The 19,669-nt window shown below is 39.5% G+C and overlaps 1 protein-coding gene across 3 annotated transcripts in view; it reads right to left on the reverse strand.

Annotated features, from left to right (window-relative positions):
* LOC133092427 (E3 ISG15--protein ligase HERC5-like) overlaps positions 1-19,669 on the reverse strand; it is a 40,975-nt gene that overhangs the window by 5,120 nt on the left and 16,186 nt on the right. The window contains exons 12-18 of one of the 3 annotated variants that reach the window (XM_061191738.1): positions 18,690-18,879; positions 17,294-17,448; positions 10,904-11,017; positions 9,844-9,954; positions 8,104-8,268; positions 5,501-5,644; positions 4,423-4,589 (exon numbers count right to left, since the gene is read on the reverse strand). In XM_061191738.1, the coding sequence (XP_061047721.1) occupies positions 4,423-4,589; positions 5,501-5,644; positions 8,104-8,268; positions 9,844-9,954; positions 10,904-11,017; positions 17,294-17,448; positions 18,690-18,879 (1,046 nt within the window). Of the gene's footprint in view, positions 1-4,422; positions 4,590-5,500; positions 5,645-8,103; positions 8,275-9,843; positions 9,955-10,903; positions 11,018-17,293; positions 17,449-18,689; positions 18,880-19,669 lie in introns of all 3 variants that reach the window. The other 2 variants (XM_061191737.1, XM_061191736.1) reach the window with 2 other exon arrangements.

Below are 19,669 nucleotides of genomic sequence, written 5' to 3' on the forward strand. Positions count from 1 at the left end.
ATCTGTGAGAACAGAGGTTATATCCGAATGGAGAGCAGCCTGTCTTTATATTTCCACCTTTATAAATACTTTTATTTTTTTTAATTTTTTATTTTTTGGCCAGGCCACGCAGCATGCGGGATCTTAGTTTCCCCGACCAGGGATCGAACCTGCATGCCCTGCACTGGAAGTGTGGAGTCTTGGCCACTGGACTGCCAATGAAGTCCCTATAAATACTTGTAAAGTAATACACGGCATACTATATTATGTGCTCCCTCACTCATTTATTCATTCAACAAACATTTATTAAGTATCCGGTACGGCAGGGATAAGGGATGTAAAGCTGAGAGTAAGACGTTATTATTGATTAAATCCTGAGACTTATAGGTAAGATATGCTGATAAAAATCTTCCTACAGTGCTGTCAGATATGTGCAGCTAGGAACGATGTAAATGGTACAGGTACAACTTGGGAGAGCTTGGTTAACTCCTTCTGAAGGGATGCGTGTCATCGGGGAAGACCTCTGGGAGAAGGTGGAATCCAAGTTGATTTCTTTTCCCTGCTGGATTTTTTATTACCGCATTGTGCCAAAATGTTGGATCCTTTTTTTCTTTTTTTTGGCCGTGCCACGTGCCACATGGCTTGTGAGATCTCAGTTCCTCGACCAGGGATTGAACCCAGGCCACGGCGGTGAAAGTGCCAAGTCCTAACCACTGGACCGCCAAGGAATTCTCTAAAATGCTGGATCTTTTATTATGGTATCACGATAAAAACAGACCATGTTTTATTGTACTTTTGGGGGGTTGAGGGAAAGTAATGGGAACTCAGCTGACAAAACTGGATTCATCATAAACTTGGTTCATGATACTCTGTCTTTATATGTCCCTGTACGGCTCATTTGCTTATTTATGGGTATGTTTATGAAGAACACCTGTGAACCTGACTCCCCAAACAAGAACTAAAGCATTGCCAGTATCTTATACCTACCTATAGGGGGTACCTCCCTTATCCCATTTTTCTACCACCCCCAAAATGTTATACATATATCTACAGTTTGAAGAGTATCTTTTCTCTTTGCTAAGGTATCTCTTGATGAACAGAGAACTTCTTTCATCTTATTGCAGTTAAATTTATCAATCTTTCCTTTAATGTTGGTATTTTTATGTCTTGCTTGAGAAATCCCAATGGTGAGAAAGATAACTGTCCATATTTTCATCGTTGCATTCAATATTTAAGTCCCTTATCCACAGAGTTGATTCTATTACGTGATGTAAGGTATCTGTTCTCATTTTTTTCCCAGGTGCATTAATTGAACAGTGCTTCTGTTCCCACTGATCTAACATATACTACCTCTAACAAAGTGCCATGTGTATAGGGGTCAGGTTCTACGCTCTCCTGTACCATTGGAAAGCTTGCACCAATATCATACTGCCCTAATTAATACAGCTTTCTAATGACTCTTGATATCTGGTAGGCCAAGTTCCCCATCCTTATTCACCTTGCAAATTATTTTTGGCTATTCCTGGCCCCTTGTTCATCCATATAAATTTTAAATCAGCCTTTTTTTTTTAAGCCTGCTGGGATTATATTTTATTGAATATAGAGATCAGGGATTCTCAAAGCATAACCAAGACCAACAACTTCTGGGAATCCCTGAGGCCTTTACAGGGGGGTCCACAAGGTCAAAACTAATTTCATAATACTACTAAGATGTTACTGGCCTCCTTCACATTCTGTCATGAGTACAGAACAGAGTTTTCCAGAGGCTATATGAGAGCTAACAGAATGAGCGTGTATTCCTGTATTTAAAACATTTATCACTTTTAATTTCTAATATTATAAATACTGACAAATGTAACCGACATAAGTAAAAGCTCTTTGGGGGCCTCTCTTAATTTTTAAGAGAGTCTTAAGACCTAAAAGTTTGAGAAATGCTAATATGGGTTTAGTGGTCTTTATTCAGTTTATGTATATTAAGTTATTTAGTTTATTAAGTCTTCTTAGGCATAAGCATTATTTATGTCATTTTCAATAAAAATTAACAACAAATTTATCTACTCCTTTTCAAATTTGGTGCTTTCAATATTTTTTTCCTTATTAGTATAATAAGTATAACGATTAATAGTTGGATTCTGGAGCCAGTGTCTGTGTTCCAACCAGAGTTCTGTCACTATGGGATCTGGGGCAAGTTCCCTAACTTTCTTCCCTTTCAGTTTCCTCATCTGTAAAATAGAGATAATAATAATAATAGAATCATACTACCGTTCTCATTCTTTTAGAAATCCCCATAGTATTCCATTGCATAAATATACCAAAAACATTAATTCCCTCGCTGAAGAGCACTTAGGTAGTCTACATATTATAAACTATCTAATACAATGTGCACTAGCAGACATATTTGCATGATTGCCTATTTCTGAATGTGAAATGTCTAGAGGTAGAATTGCTGGGTCAAAGCAGCATATTTTTTTTTATTCTAAGCACAGTAGTCCCCTCTTAGCCATGGTTTTGCTTTCCAAAGTTTCAGTTATCTGTGGTCTACTGCAATTTGAAAATATGAAATGGAAAACTGCAGAATAATTCATCAGTTTTAAATTGCAGGCCGTACTGAGTAGTATGATGCAATCTCACACCATCCCTCTTTGTGCGGTATGTAAATCATCCCTTTGTCCAGCGTATTCCACCTGTTGGTCATTCAGTAGCTGCCTCATGACCACTGTGGTATCACAGGGCTTGCATCCACGCAACCCTTATTTTACTTAATGACGGCCCCGAAGAGCAAGAGTAGTGATGCTGGCAATTCGGACGGGCCCAAGAGAAGCCATAAACTGTATGTTTTCAGTGAAAAGGTGAAAGTTCTCAACTTGGTAAGGAAAGAAAAAATCAGATGTCGAGGTTGCTAGGATCTACAGTATGAAAGAATCTTCTATCTGGCAAACTGTGAAGACGAAAAAAGAAATTCATGCTGGTTTGCTCTTGCACCTCAAACTGCAGAAGTTACGGCCACAGTGCACGGTAAGTGCTTAGTCAGGATGGAAAAGGCATTAGATTTCCTCAGTAAGACATTCTGAGAGAGGGAAACCACATTCACATAACTTTTATTACAGTATATTATTATAATTGTCCTATTTTATTATTAGTTATTGTTAATCTCATAGTGTGCCAAATGTGTAAATAAAGTTTTATCCTAAGTATGTACGTATAGGAAAAGACATGGTATATATAGCATTCGGTACTATCCACGGTTTCAGGCATCCACTGGAGGGCCTGGAACGCATCTCCTGCAGATAAGGGGGACTACTGTACTGCCATACTGCTCTCTGACAAGGAGTTACCAATTTACAATTCCACTCATAATTCTTGAAATCAGAGTGAACCTTTTCCCAAATCCCTGCTGACACTACACAGCATCAGTATTTCCAACCACTGTCAATTTGAAGTCCATATTAGCCTCTCACTTTAATATGCATTCCATGATCACTTAATTTATGATTATCCACGATCACCTTAATTTATGAACCATTTCTATTGCTTCTTTTGTAGGTTACTTTCTTGTATACTCTGTCAATTTTTCTTATGGATGTGCAGGAACACTTTATTCAGCAGGGATAGTAACCCTTTCTATTATATGTTACCAATACGTTTTGTGAGGTGGTGGCTTGTCTTTTAACTTAGAAATAAGTTTTCATTTTAAAGATGATGACATGAAACAACTTTTAAAATAAACATCAGGACTTCCCTGGTGGCACAGTGGTTAAGAATCCGCCTGCCAATGCAGGGGACACGGGTTCAAGCCCTGGTCCGGGAATATCCCACATGCCGTGGAGCAACTAAGCCCGTGTGCCACAACTACTAAGCCTGTGCTCTAGAGCCCGTGAGCCACAACTACTGAGCCTGCACACCACAACTACTGAAGCCCGTGTGCCTAGAGCCCGTGCTCCGCAACAAGAGACGCCACTGCAATGAGAAGCCCGCGCACCGCAACGAAGAGTAGCCCCCGCTCGCCGCAACTAGAGAAAGCCCGCGCACAGCGACGAAGACCCAACACAGCCAAAAACAGAGAAATAAATTAAAAAAAAAAAAAAAAAAACAACTTTGGAAAACATGTCTCTTTAAAATAAATAAGTAAATAAATAAAATGAAATAAAATAAGCATCACTTGCAGGTTTTGCACCAAGGTGTAACCTGTGCTCTGTCATGACTGTCTCTGCTCAAATAAACCAAAGGTTAATGCAAACAGTGAGGACTGACTATACGAAAAACCAACTTTTCTTAATTTCAGAAAGTTAAATTATTATCTAACAATTTGACAAAGTTAGAATCAGTTTAAAATACCCAGAATGCTACTATTGAACATGAAAATACTACTGGAATGTGTGTGTTTAAATATTTATCTAAATATATGTTAGACAGGGTTCTGAAAAAGGAACTATGTTAACTTACTTTCCCAAAACAGGACTGAGTTCTTTCAAGTCTTCTAATGATGGCACTTGGTCCAAAAGTTTCTTAAACAGAGCCAGTGGGAAAGGGATGTTGGCAACATTGCAACTGAATAGGCAGAGTCCACACAGAACCCCAAAGAAGAAATAATTCTTCTTCTCAAATTTAGGCTGAAAAGAGAAAAAAAAAACCTTAACGTATTATGAATTTTTACCAGTACAATGGAATATTTATATTAGGTAAACCATTTTTCCCCTTTCACAAAATCAAATCACAAATTAAAACCAAAAATCTTGAGATAAGAATATTTAGGGTTTATATTCAATTATTAAGTCAATTTAAATCCCTGCCACAGTTTTGGTTACTGAAAGCATTAATAGGATGGGTGTGAGGAGATAGGAGAGACGTTGTTTAGGCGGAAAAGCTGCAATGAGTAGCAAATTAATCCTAGAGTTCAAATGCACAGTATAGTGAGTATGGATAACAATACTGTATTATAATCATCAAATTTGCTATGGTACTAGATCTTAATTATCCACCACTAAAAAGAAATAATTATGAGATGTGATAAAGGTGCTAATTACCACTATAGTATGGCAATCATACTATAATATATCAAATCAACATGTGGTACACCTTAAATTTATACAATGTTATATATGTCAAATATATTTCAATAAAAAATAAAAGTATTAACAGGAATAGAAACACATGAGGCTCAGTAATCCTTATAAACAAAGTTTTTGCAATTTCTTTTCATAGGCTTTATCTTCAAGTTCATTGGGAAAACAGAACAAAGAATGAGTGCCTAAGAAAGGAAGGGTTCATTTTTACCTATACATTCTAGAAATGGTCAATACATATATACTGCTTAAATTCTCTTGTGTGGACTTGGGAACCCAGGGAAAGAGGACCCCCATTTTAGAGAAAATAATCACCTTTTTAGAATTAAAAGTTATCTCCATAATTACATCAATAATTCCTCTCCTAAAATACAACAGTCTAGACAACCTAATTTTCTATGGTATATCCCCATACCTTTTCTCTCAGGAAATACCTACACCAAGAAAAGAGGACTTACCTTGACAGGAAACCACATGTAGGAAGCCTCTTCAGGATATGTGAACATCCCATATTCTGGCCGGGTCATTTCTTCAAAGAGACAATGGAAAAACTCTGCTCTGACTCCTCCAAAGTCAAATCCAATTTCTCCACTAAATGAAACCTAAAGAAACAGAGCAAATAATGCATCACTTCCAGAGCTCTGTATTGCTATGTATTAAATCTCGTTTAATAACTATTTGTGGACCCAAGTATTTGGGAGGTACTGGATGGGGTAAGCAAATTACTTGTGTTAGCGTATTGAATTTTCTTACTAATTCTAGGAGGCTAATGAGGCTTCAAGAATTTAAATAACTTTCCCAAGGTTATACAGCTGCTAAGACTTTTTTTAAAAAATAAATTTATTTATTTTATTTATTTTTATTTTTGGCTGCATTGGGTCTTCGCTGCTGTGCGCGGGCTTTCTCTAGTTGCAGCGAGCGGGGGCTACTCTTCGTTGCGGTGCGTGGGCTTCTCATTGCGGTGGCTTTTCTTGTTGCGGAGCACGGGCTCTAGAGCCCAGGCTCAGTAGCTGTGGCTCGCGGGCTTAGCTGCTCCGTGGCATGTGGGATCTTCCTGCACCAGGGCTTGAACCCGTGTCCCCTGCATCAGCAGGCGGATTCTTAACCACTGCACCACCAGGGAAGTCCCCAGCTGCTGAGACTGAATCCTACGGGTGACAAACCTGAGAGCCAGAAGTCTTTACCACTAAACTGACCTCAATTGGCATCATTTTTATAATCATCAGGTACATTAAGTATAATGAAAATAAACATGAAGAAATCATAAATATCAGAATTTTCAAAAAAACTGAAAAACCAGAGCACACGTATTTATTGGCTTGGCTGTTGATTCCATAAGGAGGCAGCATCCCACCTGCTGACACCAATCCCTCCTCAAGATGATTCTATTATAACCCATCTTTGCTCCTTCAATTACTTGCTCTGTTCCTTTCTGCCTTTCCTTCTTGGAATCCTTCACTTCAGTTTACAAATATGTTAAGGTCTCCCTTATCCTTAAAAGAAAAAAAAATCTCAACACCATTGTTTCCAGTATAGACAATACTGGCTTCCTCTACTCTAGGTTGCCAAATTTTGGAGATTAATGTACACCAACTTCTAAACCCGTTTCTCTACTTAAATGCTTTTCTCCAAGAGGACCAAGAATCTGTGAATCCCCAATTCCAAGGACTTGAGTTTCTCATGTCTCATCTTGATTTCACCCACTCATTTTACACTTCTGGCCACCTCCTCTTTCTTCACACTCTTTTCTCCCTTGCTTTCTCTTATGAAGCACTATTTAAGCTTTCATTTCTCTCTTCTTTTTCGTGCTGCTTTAATACCAGAAATTCCTGTGGCTCTATGCTGGCACTTCTATCCTTTCTCCTACCCTGCCCCTTTATATGGGCAAGCTCCTTAACCTCACAAAGCGTGTTTTCCCACGAGATCATCAGAAAGATTAAATGGGATAACACAGGTAAAATGTCTCACACAGTCTGGAAAATAGTAGCTGCTTATCAAATGTTACCTAAATTTTTAAAATGGATGAATGAAATATAAAAGTGGAACTAAAATAACTGAGTGGGCTGGCTGGCCGACACAGTTTAGAATCATGAGTTCACTAGATTTTTAAAAAATTATCTATGTGCAAAAATACACAGAAATGCCAACTCTAACTGCAAACTCCGTACTTTTAAAATAGTATCTTGAGCTTTGGTCAAGTCAATCGTTCTTTAATCTGAGTAGGACAAGTGATAAACTAACACCTCGAATCAAAAACACTCTAATAAATATTATCAGGAAAATCCTGACTTGTCTTGATTAACTGGAAAGTCTAGAGCCTGATGGTCGGGCTGAAATCCTGGCTCTGATACTTATCAGTTGTGTCACCCTGGGATAAGTTACCTCATGGTTCTGCACCTCAGTTCCCCCATCTGTAAAAGCAGGAAAAAACAGAACCTTCTACACAAGGGTAGAAGTTACACAAGTGTAAAGCTTTTACAGTAGTTCCTGGCATAAGGAAAACATTCATTAGATCTTCTAGTCGTCATTATTCTGTGCCAAATATCTATTAGTAAGACAAGTTATATAGTAGCTAAACCAAAGATCATGATTAATGAATATTCAGGACATGGTGATATCTACAATTATACCCTCAAAAAACTATGTAGTCAATAAAGAGAATGCTCTCTCTTCAACAAAGCAACCTGGGTTCCTGCAGGAGAGCAGAAACAAACTCTCAGTTCTCCTCTGGGTCACCCCATCTCACCGCAACCTTTACAAGGCGATGACCAGCCAGGCTTGCTCAAGCCTCACGAGGGAATGGACCTCTTAGGGCTAGTACTGGGCTATCTACCTGACCAGGTTGCGGGGAGGACGACCATTTCACCTGCCGCTCCTCAGCCAGAGTGTACTGACAGCTCTCACCTGGAATTCACAGGTAACTGGGGGAAACTAGGGGAACTCCAATACAGATAACCCCAGCGGAAAAGGGAGATAATTCCCTCTCTGTAAGGCCCGTCATTACATTCTTTTCTGTTTTCTGTCTTAGCAGCAAAAACATTAAGTAAGAATTATACTTTACCAGTAACTCCCTCCTCAGATCTTCATTCTCAAACTGATTTAGCTGATTCAAAACATCCTCAATCAAGTGACCCCTTCTGACTGTTAGATTGAAGGTGGGCAGTAAAGCAAATTCAGACTCTTCTTGTTCCACAATGCCAACCAACCTCATACAAGCTCGCCATCTCTTCTCCTCGGAAAAGAAAAATGTTTCACTCCATTTCACCGTTTGCTCCAAGTAGAAATTTACAAAGTAGAATAAACCGGTTCAGTGTATTATACACGCGTGTCACAAACATTTATGAAAAGAGCCCTATATACACCCCTGGAGACAGGCTACATGTTCAGTATTCACCCCCAGTGAGAAGATACATGAGACACAGGAAATGAAAAGCTCTGCGGGGCTGATCTGGGTGCGCAGGAACGCGACCAACCGCGGGCTCCTCTGGACCACTGTATCCCGTAAACACAATTACGAGCACTTCAGTGACCGACGGACGATCGTCAACAGGCTAAGAGACTGACTAGTGAGCCCGAAGCAGTGAGCTGAAACCTAGTGTTCTCATCAGGAAGAGAAGTTCAGACGTTTAGAAAAGAAGCCTGCTGCAGCAAAAGTGCAGGATGAAAGACCTCTCTAGAGATATCCTTTTCTAGGAGGAAAACTCAGACAAGAGATTTTAGGGGACAGATAATCTACGAAGTTACCATGAGAGAGACAGACCCACAGACTGACAGACACACAGACCGTCCATCTGGAACCAAATGGCAATTTGGGATCATTAACGTCTATGTCTCTTAGCAAAACAGAGAGAAATCAAATGCCAGTTCTATAAAATAATTACCGGAAGCTTGTTTAAAATCAAGAGAGAATAGTTACAGAGTTGAAGCAAAATAAAGTTCTCATATCTTTTTTCTTTCCATTTTCCTTTGTTAAATATTTCATTAATGGTCTTACTTGGAACTTATAAATCAATTTCCTATTTTGTTTTATTATGGCAACTGCATTTTGTAAAGGTATCTACTTTTATGACATCGATTTGAATATTATTCATGCATATAGATATACAGATGCATATATAAGCATAAAAGTGACAACAAGCGCTAACACTTTTGGGCACTTTGTGAGAGGCACTGTTCTAAATGCTTTACCTATATTAACAAATTTAATCCTTATAAAAATGCAATGAGGTACATTTTCTGAGGCATTTTCAAGTGTACAATTTTAAGTTCAAAACCCCTTGCTGGATACGCTGACAAACAGAACCAAGTCAGCTGATGACAGTAAGTACATCTGGAAGGGAAATACTTTCCACAAACCTTTATTATGGCATGATCACAGAGTACCAGCCATTTCTTTGGGTCTGAATTTCAAGAATCCTCTGTCACCTCTATTCCCACTACTATGTCTTCCCATTAGATTGGACCTTCTTATGTACTGGTGCTAATCCCAATCAAGCCCACGTCTGCCACGCGTCTTTGAGTACCATTCAGAAGACTACCGGCGCCAACCTCAAGGCAAAAGCCCTACAGCTAGGCCCAAGCTCTGTCCTTTGCTACTGAGGCCCTAATATGCCTCAAGGCCAACCCAACTCAAATTGTGACAGTCTCTCTAGCCTTCTTCATTAGAGTATAAGCTTCTTGAATGCTATGACCACCACTGGTTTCACCAGTGGGTGGCTCCCTTATCACTCCTCTATTATACACTGGAAAAGGTACTCATCATTTGATTTGCTAATGAAAACAAAGAAATAGGCATGCATACCTGCATTTTTAAAGACGAGTCTGCATACAGTAGTTTAATTTTCGACAGAATATTAAAGATAAATGGAAAATGACTGAATATGACAGGACAGCGGATGTCCATTGAAGTGTCCTAAAAATGGAAATGACAACAATTTTGATAAATGAAAGGACAGAGAAATCTTACGCCTTACTTCTTAGCCTTAAAGCCCTGACGGTTTCAGGTCTCAGTACTTAGAGCCAAAGCAATCCAAAATGCTGGTCAGTAGTGCTCAGATATATAAAATTCTAAGAAAATGTTTTATATATATCAATGAAAGGTATATAAACCTAGTATTTTCAGTACTCGTTTAATTTCACCATTAATTATAAACTCTGGACATTTTTCCAAAGAGTCTATTCTGCTGCTACCTGCACTTCTGAAATGTGAAATTAGTTCAGATGCATTTGGTAAGCAGGGGAGTGACAGAATGTAGAGAGCTGGTTAGCTCAGACAAGATTTTTCCCAGGCAAAGGATGATGTGCTAGGAGTAGAATTAGAACCTTCAGAGAAAAGGAGAAAAAAATCTCAGATTAGCTGCTGAACTGGCAGCAAGAGCCCTTTAGCTTTATTTTAAGAAAATGAAAAAGGAGTACTTACACCCAGGGAACCCTCCCCAAAGTTACAGCCCTATCCTGCTGGCTCCTGGTGAGTCACTGAGCCTCCTATACCTACCTTAAGAGCAAAGCTCCACTCCCATAGGTGTTACCTCAGTACCACCGGTCCTCTAATCAGGGTGTGGAGAGATTTCTACCCTTCGGTTTTTGTGCATTTTTCATCTTCTCGCGACACTGTGCACAAGCTGCTTGCCTGGTTGGTCTGAGCTATCTCCCCAGGTAGGAAGCACTTTTCTGTCAGTGTTCTGGCTACAAAACTGCATCGGTTTTGAGGGGTCTGCGTTGCTTTTCCCATAAGCCCTGCTATTTCTATTGGGCAATTTTGCAGAGTACAGGAAGTTTTGGAAATTCGTACAAAGTTATACAACGAGTGCCTGTATTAACTTACCGACGATCAATACCCTCTTTAAATATGCCATACTTACTGCGTTCATTTTCGAGGTGGTCCTTTTGGATGCATCTTCATAAAAATCAAGCCAGTGTGTGAGTTCATTTACTTTGAAGATATTTTCAGGCAGCTGATATTTAGTCTGGTTTACCTTAAATAAAATACCACCTGTGAGAAAGCTCTTTATATAAAGACAATTTTGCTTAATGGCTATAAATGAGATTATCAGAATAAACAGCAAGTTAAACATACTTTGAATGACCATAATTAAGTTCTATCCAGTTCCCCCATTGCCAAAGCCCCAAACTTTCAGGAGCGTAAAGAATACCTAAGATTTAATAGTAGCAATTGATGGTGTGATGAAAAACTTCTAGTTACTTTTAATCCATAAAAAAGTTTTAAAGAAACTCAAGTGCAAAGAAAAATACAGTGTAATATGAATCCAAACTACTCTGGGGCCCAATACTTCATGTCATGTTCGTTCCTTCTTTTTTTTTGCGGGGGGCGGGCGCCGCACTGCACGGCTTGCAGGATCTTAGTTCCCCGACCAGTGCTGCCGCACGGGGATGCTGTTTCATCCCCGTGACTGGGATCCTCAGGACCCTGCTGATCTCAGCCTTGCACTGTCAACAGCCTCAGTGTCATGGAGAAAGAGGGTGCGTCGTCTTCGTGGATTCTTCTGGAGGTGGGTGTGTGTGGGGAGCTTGACAAACATTCTGACATTGCCTGTTAAGAGTCAAAGGACACAGCAGGATCCCTTCAAGATTTCTTCTGTTGCTGCTTCAGTATTTCTAGGAATTCTCTTTGTATGTGGCAAGCTCATTACAATACACTTTCCCTGAGCTCTTCAGTAAACTGCTCAATTTTTCAAGACCTGGAATTATTTTTTTGATTGATCTTTCACTTTTATATAAAACCTTTAAAAACAGCCAAGAACAGGCATCACTTTTCAGCAGTAGGGCAGACTTTTTTTTTTTAAGCAGTTTGATAGATTAGGCACTTTGATTCACTGATAACAACCATAAATATAGGATAAACTGTAAACCAACATTTTTGGATGCATTACGGATTTTGTCAGCAGATATGGAATAATCAGGTCAAAAACTAAGGGAAGGTGGCATTTCCCTTGAGAGTATCTGCCAAACCTGGTGAACCTGAACTTCAGTTTCAATGGCTGAGACTTTGAGAAAAGGAGACAAAGCCCAGACTCTTCGAATTAGGGAACCTTGCTTCATAAATCTGGGACCCAAAAGGGCTACCATTAGAGTGAACCAGGGTAACCTAGAAATGAACAAGCTGTTTCCTCCACTCCTGCATCAACCCATCCCCACCTTGACTCCAAGACCATAAGGCAAACTGTAGTTTAAATGGTGCTGGATGTTAATAGTTTGCATCTACCAACCTGAACTCCCAGTCCGTCCCTCTCCCCCTCCCCCTCCCCCTCGGCAACCACAAGTCTGTCCTCTACTTCTGTGAGTCTGTTTCTGTTCCGTAGATAAGTTCATTTGAGACTGGCACAACACTGTAAATCAACTATACTTCAATTAAAAAAAATAATAAAATAAGATGCGTAAGTCACAGGGGTGTAAGGTACACAGGGAAAATAGTCAATATTTTATAGTAACTTTGTATGGTGCATAATCTATAGAGATATCAAATCACTATGCTGTACACCTGAAACTAATATGTCAACTATACTTCAATTAAAAAAATAATAAAATAAATAAAATACATAAGTCACAGGGGTGTAATGTAGACAGGGAAAATAGTCAATATTTTATAATAACTTTGTATGGCGTGTAATCTATAGAGGTATCAAATCACTATGCTGTACACCTGAAACTAATATAAGTCAACTATACTTCAATAAATAAATTTAAAATTTTTTAATTAAAAAAAAAATGGTGCTGGCATTGGGGGAAAAAGGTCGCCTACAGAATTTGTCATTACAAAAGCACTCTCCCGAAAATTCACACACCAGATTCATACCACCTGGAGACCTAAAAAGCCTCAAGCCAAAATTTTAATCTTTATATTAAATGCTAATCTTTAAAGACTAATTTAATAGTACCAAACTGCTGGTGTCGCCAGGAGCCTGGCAGAAGCAAATTCTCCCTGAAAAGACCCAGCCCTCAAAGAATTCCAGAAGATAAAAGTTCCAAGGGAAATGTGCGCGCACACACACATACACACACACACACACAGTCACAAAATACATGATAATGAAGGAGCCATGAGGAAGATTCAGCAGAAACTAAAGACAGCAAAAACTGACCTGCAAAGACTTCAGATACCCAGAAATTATAAATAATAACCAAGAAAACAAAATTAAAGAACCAATGAAAACTTCCAGAAGTGAAAAACATACTACTAGAAATAAAACTCAAAAGACAGCTTTAATAGCAGACAAAAATCACTGAAAAGTGAATTCATGAACAGGAAGATAGGGCTGAAGAAATCATCCAGAATGGGGTACAAAGAGACAAACAGATAGAAATTATGACAGGACGATTAAGAGACATGGATGACAGAGCGAGAAGAACTAACATACAAAATAAGTAGAATTTCAGGAGGAGAGAGTCAATACTTGTTTTGAATTAAAACGTGTAACAACTTAGAAATGGAGGGAACATCCTTTTATCTAGAAAGGTAATTTTCCAAAACCCCATAGTAAAAATGTTATTTAATAGTGATATTAAGAATTTTCCTTTAAAATCACCAACAAGATTAGGCACCTACTATCACTACGACTTCTATTCAACATTCCTGTTGAACAACTAGGGATAGGAAAGCCTAGCCAGTGCAACAAGGCAAAGGAAAATAATAAAATGCATAAGAATTGGGAAGAAAAAAACATTATTTTTTTCAAAGATATGACTGCACAGAACATGCAAAAGTATCTACAGTTAAATTACTAGATATAATGCGAGAATTCAGCAAACTCACTGGCTATTAAAAATCAATATTCAGGGACTTCCCTGGCGGTCCAGTGGTTTAAGACTCCGAGCTTCCACTGCATGGGGCCCGGGTTCGATCCCTGGGTGGGGAACTAAGATCCCACATGCTGCACAGTGCGGCCAAAAAAAGAAAAAAATCAATATTCAAAAATCAACGCATTCCTATAATCAATGCATTTATCTGCTGTTAAACCAACAACAGATATAGTTTTTAAAAGATACCATTTACAAAAACTTAAAAATAGTTAAATATCCTGGAATAGATTTGACTAAAGATATCCAAGACTTTCATAGTAAAATAACAAAAACTCATTGAAAAACTTAAAAGATAATCTAATAAGTAGAAGAAATAGATACCATGAAGATTCACAACAGTAAAGATGTCAATTCTCCCCAAAGTGAAATACAGATTAAATGCAATTTCAATCAAATTCCCAGTAAGATCTGTGTATATGTGTGTAGAACCTGAAAAGCCAATTCCAAAATTTATAGGGAAGAACCAAATGCCAAAAATATCCAAGATTCACTTTAAGAACAAGACAGGAGTATTTCTTTTAGCAAGTATAAACAATATAGAGCCACATACAATGACTAACAGTACAGAAGAGAGCCTGAACATGAACCCCGCACACAGAAACTTGTTTTATGACAGTTCGCATTACCCATCAGTGCAGAAAGGACAGAATTTCAGTTAAGTGGTGCTAGGTAATTGTTTTCATATGGAAAATAATAAAAATAAATTTTCAGTTGGATTAAACACCAAAGTGTGAAAGGCAAAGCTAACCTCAATACTCCCTTTAGACCTTGGCAGGAGTGACCTCTGCCCTGGGCCTCTGATTTAAAGGTCTTTGCTCTGGGCTTCCTCCAGCCAAGCCCCTTCCCACAAGGGGTCTGCAGGGTCAACGGGGCCTGTCTATATGCAGCCCACTCATCACACATCCCCATCTAGACTGAGTTCCAGAACCCAAGACCCGCAAGCCCCTGTCCAAATGGCTCCGAGCCAGCCCCAGGAGCTACACAGGTTTCTCCCTCCACTTGCCCTCTGGGGAGTGGAAGTGTCACAGGTGACACACCCCAAGGCTCCAGGGCCCCAGGGTTGGCTAAGGAATGGCTATTGTGGGAGGTGGGATGGAACACAGAGACATAGGCTGAGGTGTCCACACACGGCCACGTGCCAGCCCTGGTGTGGGAGAAAACCAAGGAAGGAAGAGAAGCGCAGAGGACCTGGGGTGGGAGCGGGGAGGGTCCGTCGGAGCCTCCCCTTTTGCTGCAGAACTCTGTAAGGAGCCACGGTTTCGAAATTCAAACCTGGCTTCCCCTGTCATTAGGAAGGTTTATTTGTCAAGGTGGGAAGGTAGAGTATATTTTATTTCATTCAACATGCTGTTAGCTAGATTTCTAACCTTTTAAACATTAGACATATGGTATATGAGCCTCTGTTTGTACTCCTCCTCTGGTCCCAGCTATCATCTGTGTTAGAAGACTATCTAACCCTCGATGCCAAATCAGGCCCTCTGCTTCTTTTGTAAAGTCTCACAAATGCCTAAAATATTTACCATCTGGTCCTTTCCAAAAAAAAAGCCCTCCTGATCCCTGATACGGGTAATAATTTAAAACCTTGAAGGAAAAAAAAGTTTAAAACAAAACACACGGAGTAAAGATCATAAAGGAATAGACTGACAATTTTTTTTTTTTTTTTTGGCCACGCCGTGTGGCATGCGTGATCTTAGTTCCCTGACCGGGGATCGAACCCGTGCCCCCTGCATTGGCAGCGGCGAGTCTTAACCCCCGGACCGCCAGGGAAGTCCCCAAATTTTATCTACATTAAAATTAAGGACATGAGTTTCGGACTTCCCTGGCGGTCCAGGGGTTAAGACTCCCCGCTGCCAACGCAGGGGGCGCAAGTTCAATCCCTGGTCGGGGCACTAAGATCCCACAGGCTGAGGGGTGTGGCCAACAAGTTAAAAAAAAAAGTGAGTTCATCAAAAAGCACCAGGACAAGCTACAAACTGGGACTTGATATTTGCAACACATATAATTGACAAAGGACTAGTATCCAAACTAAAAAGTACTCCTATAATCAATAAGAAAAAATTAAACAATACATTTAAATTGAGCAAAAGGACAGGTATTTTATAGAAGAGGAAACAAGTACTGCAATTATAAACATGAAAATATGCTCTAATGCATTAGAACCAGGGAAATACAATTAAAATCATAATTTGGGGCTTCCCTGGTGGCGCAGTGGTTAAGAATCCGCCTGTCAATGCAGGGGACACGGGTTCGAGCCCTGGTCCAGGAAGATCCCACATGCCGCGGAGCAGCTAAGCCCGTGCACCGCAACTACTGAGCCTGTGCACCACAACTACTGAGCCTGTGCTCTAGAGCCTGCGAGACACAACTACTGAGCCCACGAGCCACAACTACTGAGCCCACGTGCCTAGAGCCCGTGCTCCGCAACAAGAGAAGCCACCGCAGTGAGAAGCCCACGCACCGCGGCGAAGAGTAGCCCCTGCTCGCTGTGACTAGAGAAAGCCCGCACGCAGCAACAAAGACCCAACTCGGTAATCAATCAATCAATCAATAAAGTCACAATTTGGCACGATTTCCATACGGCACTAAAAATATTTTCCAAATTTTAAAGTCAGACATGGGGCAACAGAATTCTCATCATTTCCTGGAGAGGATTTAAATTGGTCCAACCACTTTGGAAGACAGTTTGTCACTACCCATAAAGAACAACACAGGCATATCCTCCAACCTATCAATTCCAGAATTAGGGATGGAAACTAAAAACTAACTCTTGACACATGGACACCAAGAGATAAGTACAAAAATGTTGACAGTAGCATGTTTTCTCATAGAGGAACCCTCCCCCTAAAAAAGAACTGCAAACAGCACATACTGTATGTCCATCAATACTGGAATGGATAATTCTGGTACAGTCACACTATGATACAGAAGTGAAAATGAATGAAGTACAGACGTAAGTATTTATCTGGATGAGTCTAAACAAACAGAACGTTGCGTAAGCAGCATGTATTCGGTTCGTATGAAATTTTGGAAACAGCAAAATTAAACAGCATAGTGTCAAGAGATACTTATGGTTATAAAACAATAAAGAAGAGTAAATGAATGATTAACTGAAAATCCAGGATCCTGGCCACCTTCGGGAGGTGAGGGGGTGTAATCTGTGAGAGACACACAGGCATTTCTAAAGCACTAGAAATGTTTTCTTTTTTAACATGGGTGGTAGTTGCACTGATGTCTGTTTTACTACTTTTCTTTCAACTGTACGTGGATACTAGACACACTCCTTTACATGCATGACTTAATTCACAAAAAACATTTTAAAAATAGCAGTATCAACCTCATGTTTCCTAAGAGTCTGCTTAAGTTTCAAGCCAGGTGAAACCAAGGGAATTTTTATTGCAAAATAAAGATATATGGGTTTCTAAAACAGCACTTACCCTGTGCAGCTTTTTCAACATTTCTAGGAGAGTTTTAATGTGATAGTTATTCTCAGCAGTTCCAGCCCAATAATTCAGCTGAGCAATGACGGCTGTTTTAAACATCTGGACCAGTCTGATGAAAGCAGATTCTTGCAGAGATGCCCAATATTCCTCTGAGGGATACGAAGGTAAGTAACTGTCAGCATGTAATATTTCTTGGATTCTTAAAGGTAAAAAGTAGTCAATATTTTCTGAAACTGGTAGAATATTTTCATATATATTGTAGTTATAAAGACACATTTGTAATAAATTTTTCAGTAAATACAATCGGAATTGAAAGGGTAGAATTCAATGTTCTCAAAAAAATGCCTTGACAGTTAAGAGAACCTCACATTTGGTCTAATTAATTTGTTGGCGGGGAAAAAAAACTAGACAAAATTAATTAGTCACATTTTTTGCCCAGATGAAATAGCATACAGTATTAAAAACCAGATTAAGAACTATTCGTGATTACACGACTCTACTTTGCACTCTCAGCACGAGTTTTTAACTCTTAAAAACCATCTTTCGGCATTGTATAAAAGAAAAATGCTTTAAACCAGCTTTTCATCGCTTACAATGTGACAAAACATAAGAACGAAGGGACTTCCTTGGGCTGAATGTGCTATTTGTGTCAAAAACCTCATTAGAATATAATCAAGCCCCTAGACCTAATTTCCAGTGTACTGGAAATGCAGGGACAGGAGGAAACGATCAGACAAATCTAGACGTGAGACACTGTACAGGACTACTGACCCGCGCTCTTTGAAAAAAAAAAAAAAAGCCTGTAAAATACTTTTCGGGACAAGCGCAGAAATTTGAATATGGCCTAGATGTGAGGTAATATTATGCAATCACGGCTAATCTTATTAGCTGTGTTAACAATGTTGAGGTAATACAGGATTCCATATCCTTAGGAGATGCACGCTGAAATATTATGGGTAAAATGCCCTGATATCTCCAGCTCACTTTCCAATAGTTCAGCAAAAATAAAATGCCATCTGTACATCAAATGTAATCTGTACACACACGGCAACATGTTACCTGCTGTTGACTCCCAGGTAGAGAGTATCTGGGATTCACTGTACTAGTCTTTCAACGTCTGTGTATGAAGTTCTTCATAATGAAAAGTAGGGGGCAAAGGACCTCATGACCAAGCCACACAGGTATCGTGAAAAGAACGGTAAAAAGGGACTAGAATAATCCATCTTGGATGAACACAGTAATTATTACAGCATGTTAGAATATGCTAAGACTAGGAACTAAAAACCATGAATGTGTTCACAATCACCTAAGTTTTGCCGTAACTTCGCTAGGCGTGTGTTTCCACTGAGAAGACAGTCATGTATTTTCAAATGCAAACCATCAATCTTACCCAGGACCTCTGACGACTGGGCACGCATTTTATAAACAGCCTCTGCAAACGGGACCACCAGGCGCTCCCAGTTGTCAGAATCATGCATCACAGGACATTCTGGGAGAAGGAAGAAAACTTCTAAAGCTTCTTGATGTGGAGAATGAAATGGAAGATTTTTGAACAGAGTATCCCTCAGACATGTGGTTATCTGTGATCAAAAAGGATCCAGGAAAAGACACTCAGAACACAGTGGGAACTGGGTGCAATTACTGTAATAAAATGAAGTGTGGAGCCCGGAGTTTCACCCCACCATGAAATTGGAGCAATCACTTGGTCTCTCTAAAACCCCTGTTCACAACCCATCTCATCTAGCTTCCCAAATACCTAGGTGTGTAAATGTGTGGCAAGTGTCCTCTCCATCCAATGGTTGGGGTTCATGAAGGAGATCAAGAAGAAATCGCATGTGCAAGATTATACTGGATGAACGATGGACTCAGAACTAAAAGGCAGCCCTCCCAATGATAAGGTCCACATTCTTCCCTCCAGTTCCACTAGCACACCTCATTTTTTAAAGAGGAAGAATGTGTCAGAATCTCCCAAACCACAACAAAAACAAAAAACAAAAACAAAAAGCAACAACTGCAACAACGAAAATCAGCATGGTTTCCTGTTACCTTCTCACAGAATCACCTGTCTCATCACAAACTCTCTCCACCAAACTCTAGTTTCTAGCCCTTCCAATCTTCTTATAGTTTCCCCAATTCAGAATGCAAGTGTTGAAGAAAACTTCAAATGGAATTCTGAATGTTTATGTGTTCTGTGGGCTCAGATAATGGTAGTAATTTGCCTAAAACCCCGTTAAGAAGCTAGTGTTTACAGCGTTCTTATTTGTCAGATACTGTGCTAAGTAATTCACATATATAAGTTCATTTATCCTTGTCGTTTCTCTATAACATAGATGGTATTATTAACCCCGATTCATAAATGAGAACTCTGCA

The sequence above is a fragment of the Eubalaena glacialis genome, chromosome 5 (genome assembly GCF_028564815.1).
Source record: "Eubalaena glacialis isolate mEubGla1 chromosome 5, mEubGla1.1.hap2.+ XY, whole genome shotgun sequence".
NCBI lineage: Eukaryota > Metazoa > Chordata > Mammalia > Artiodactyla > Balaenidae > Eubalaena > Eubalaena glacialis.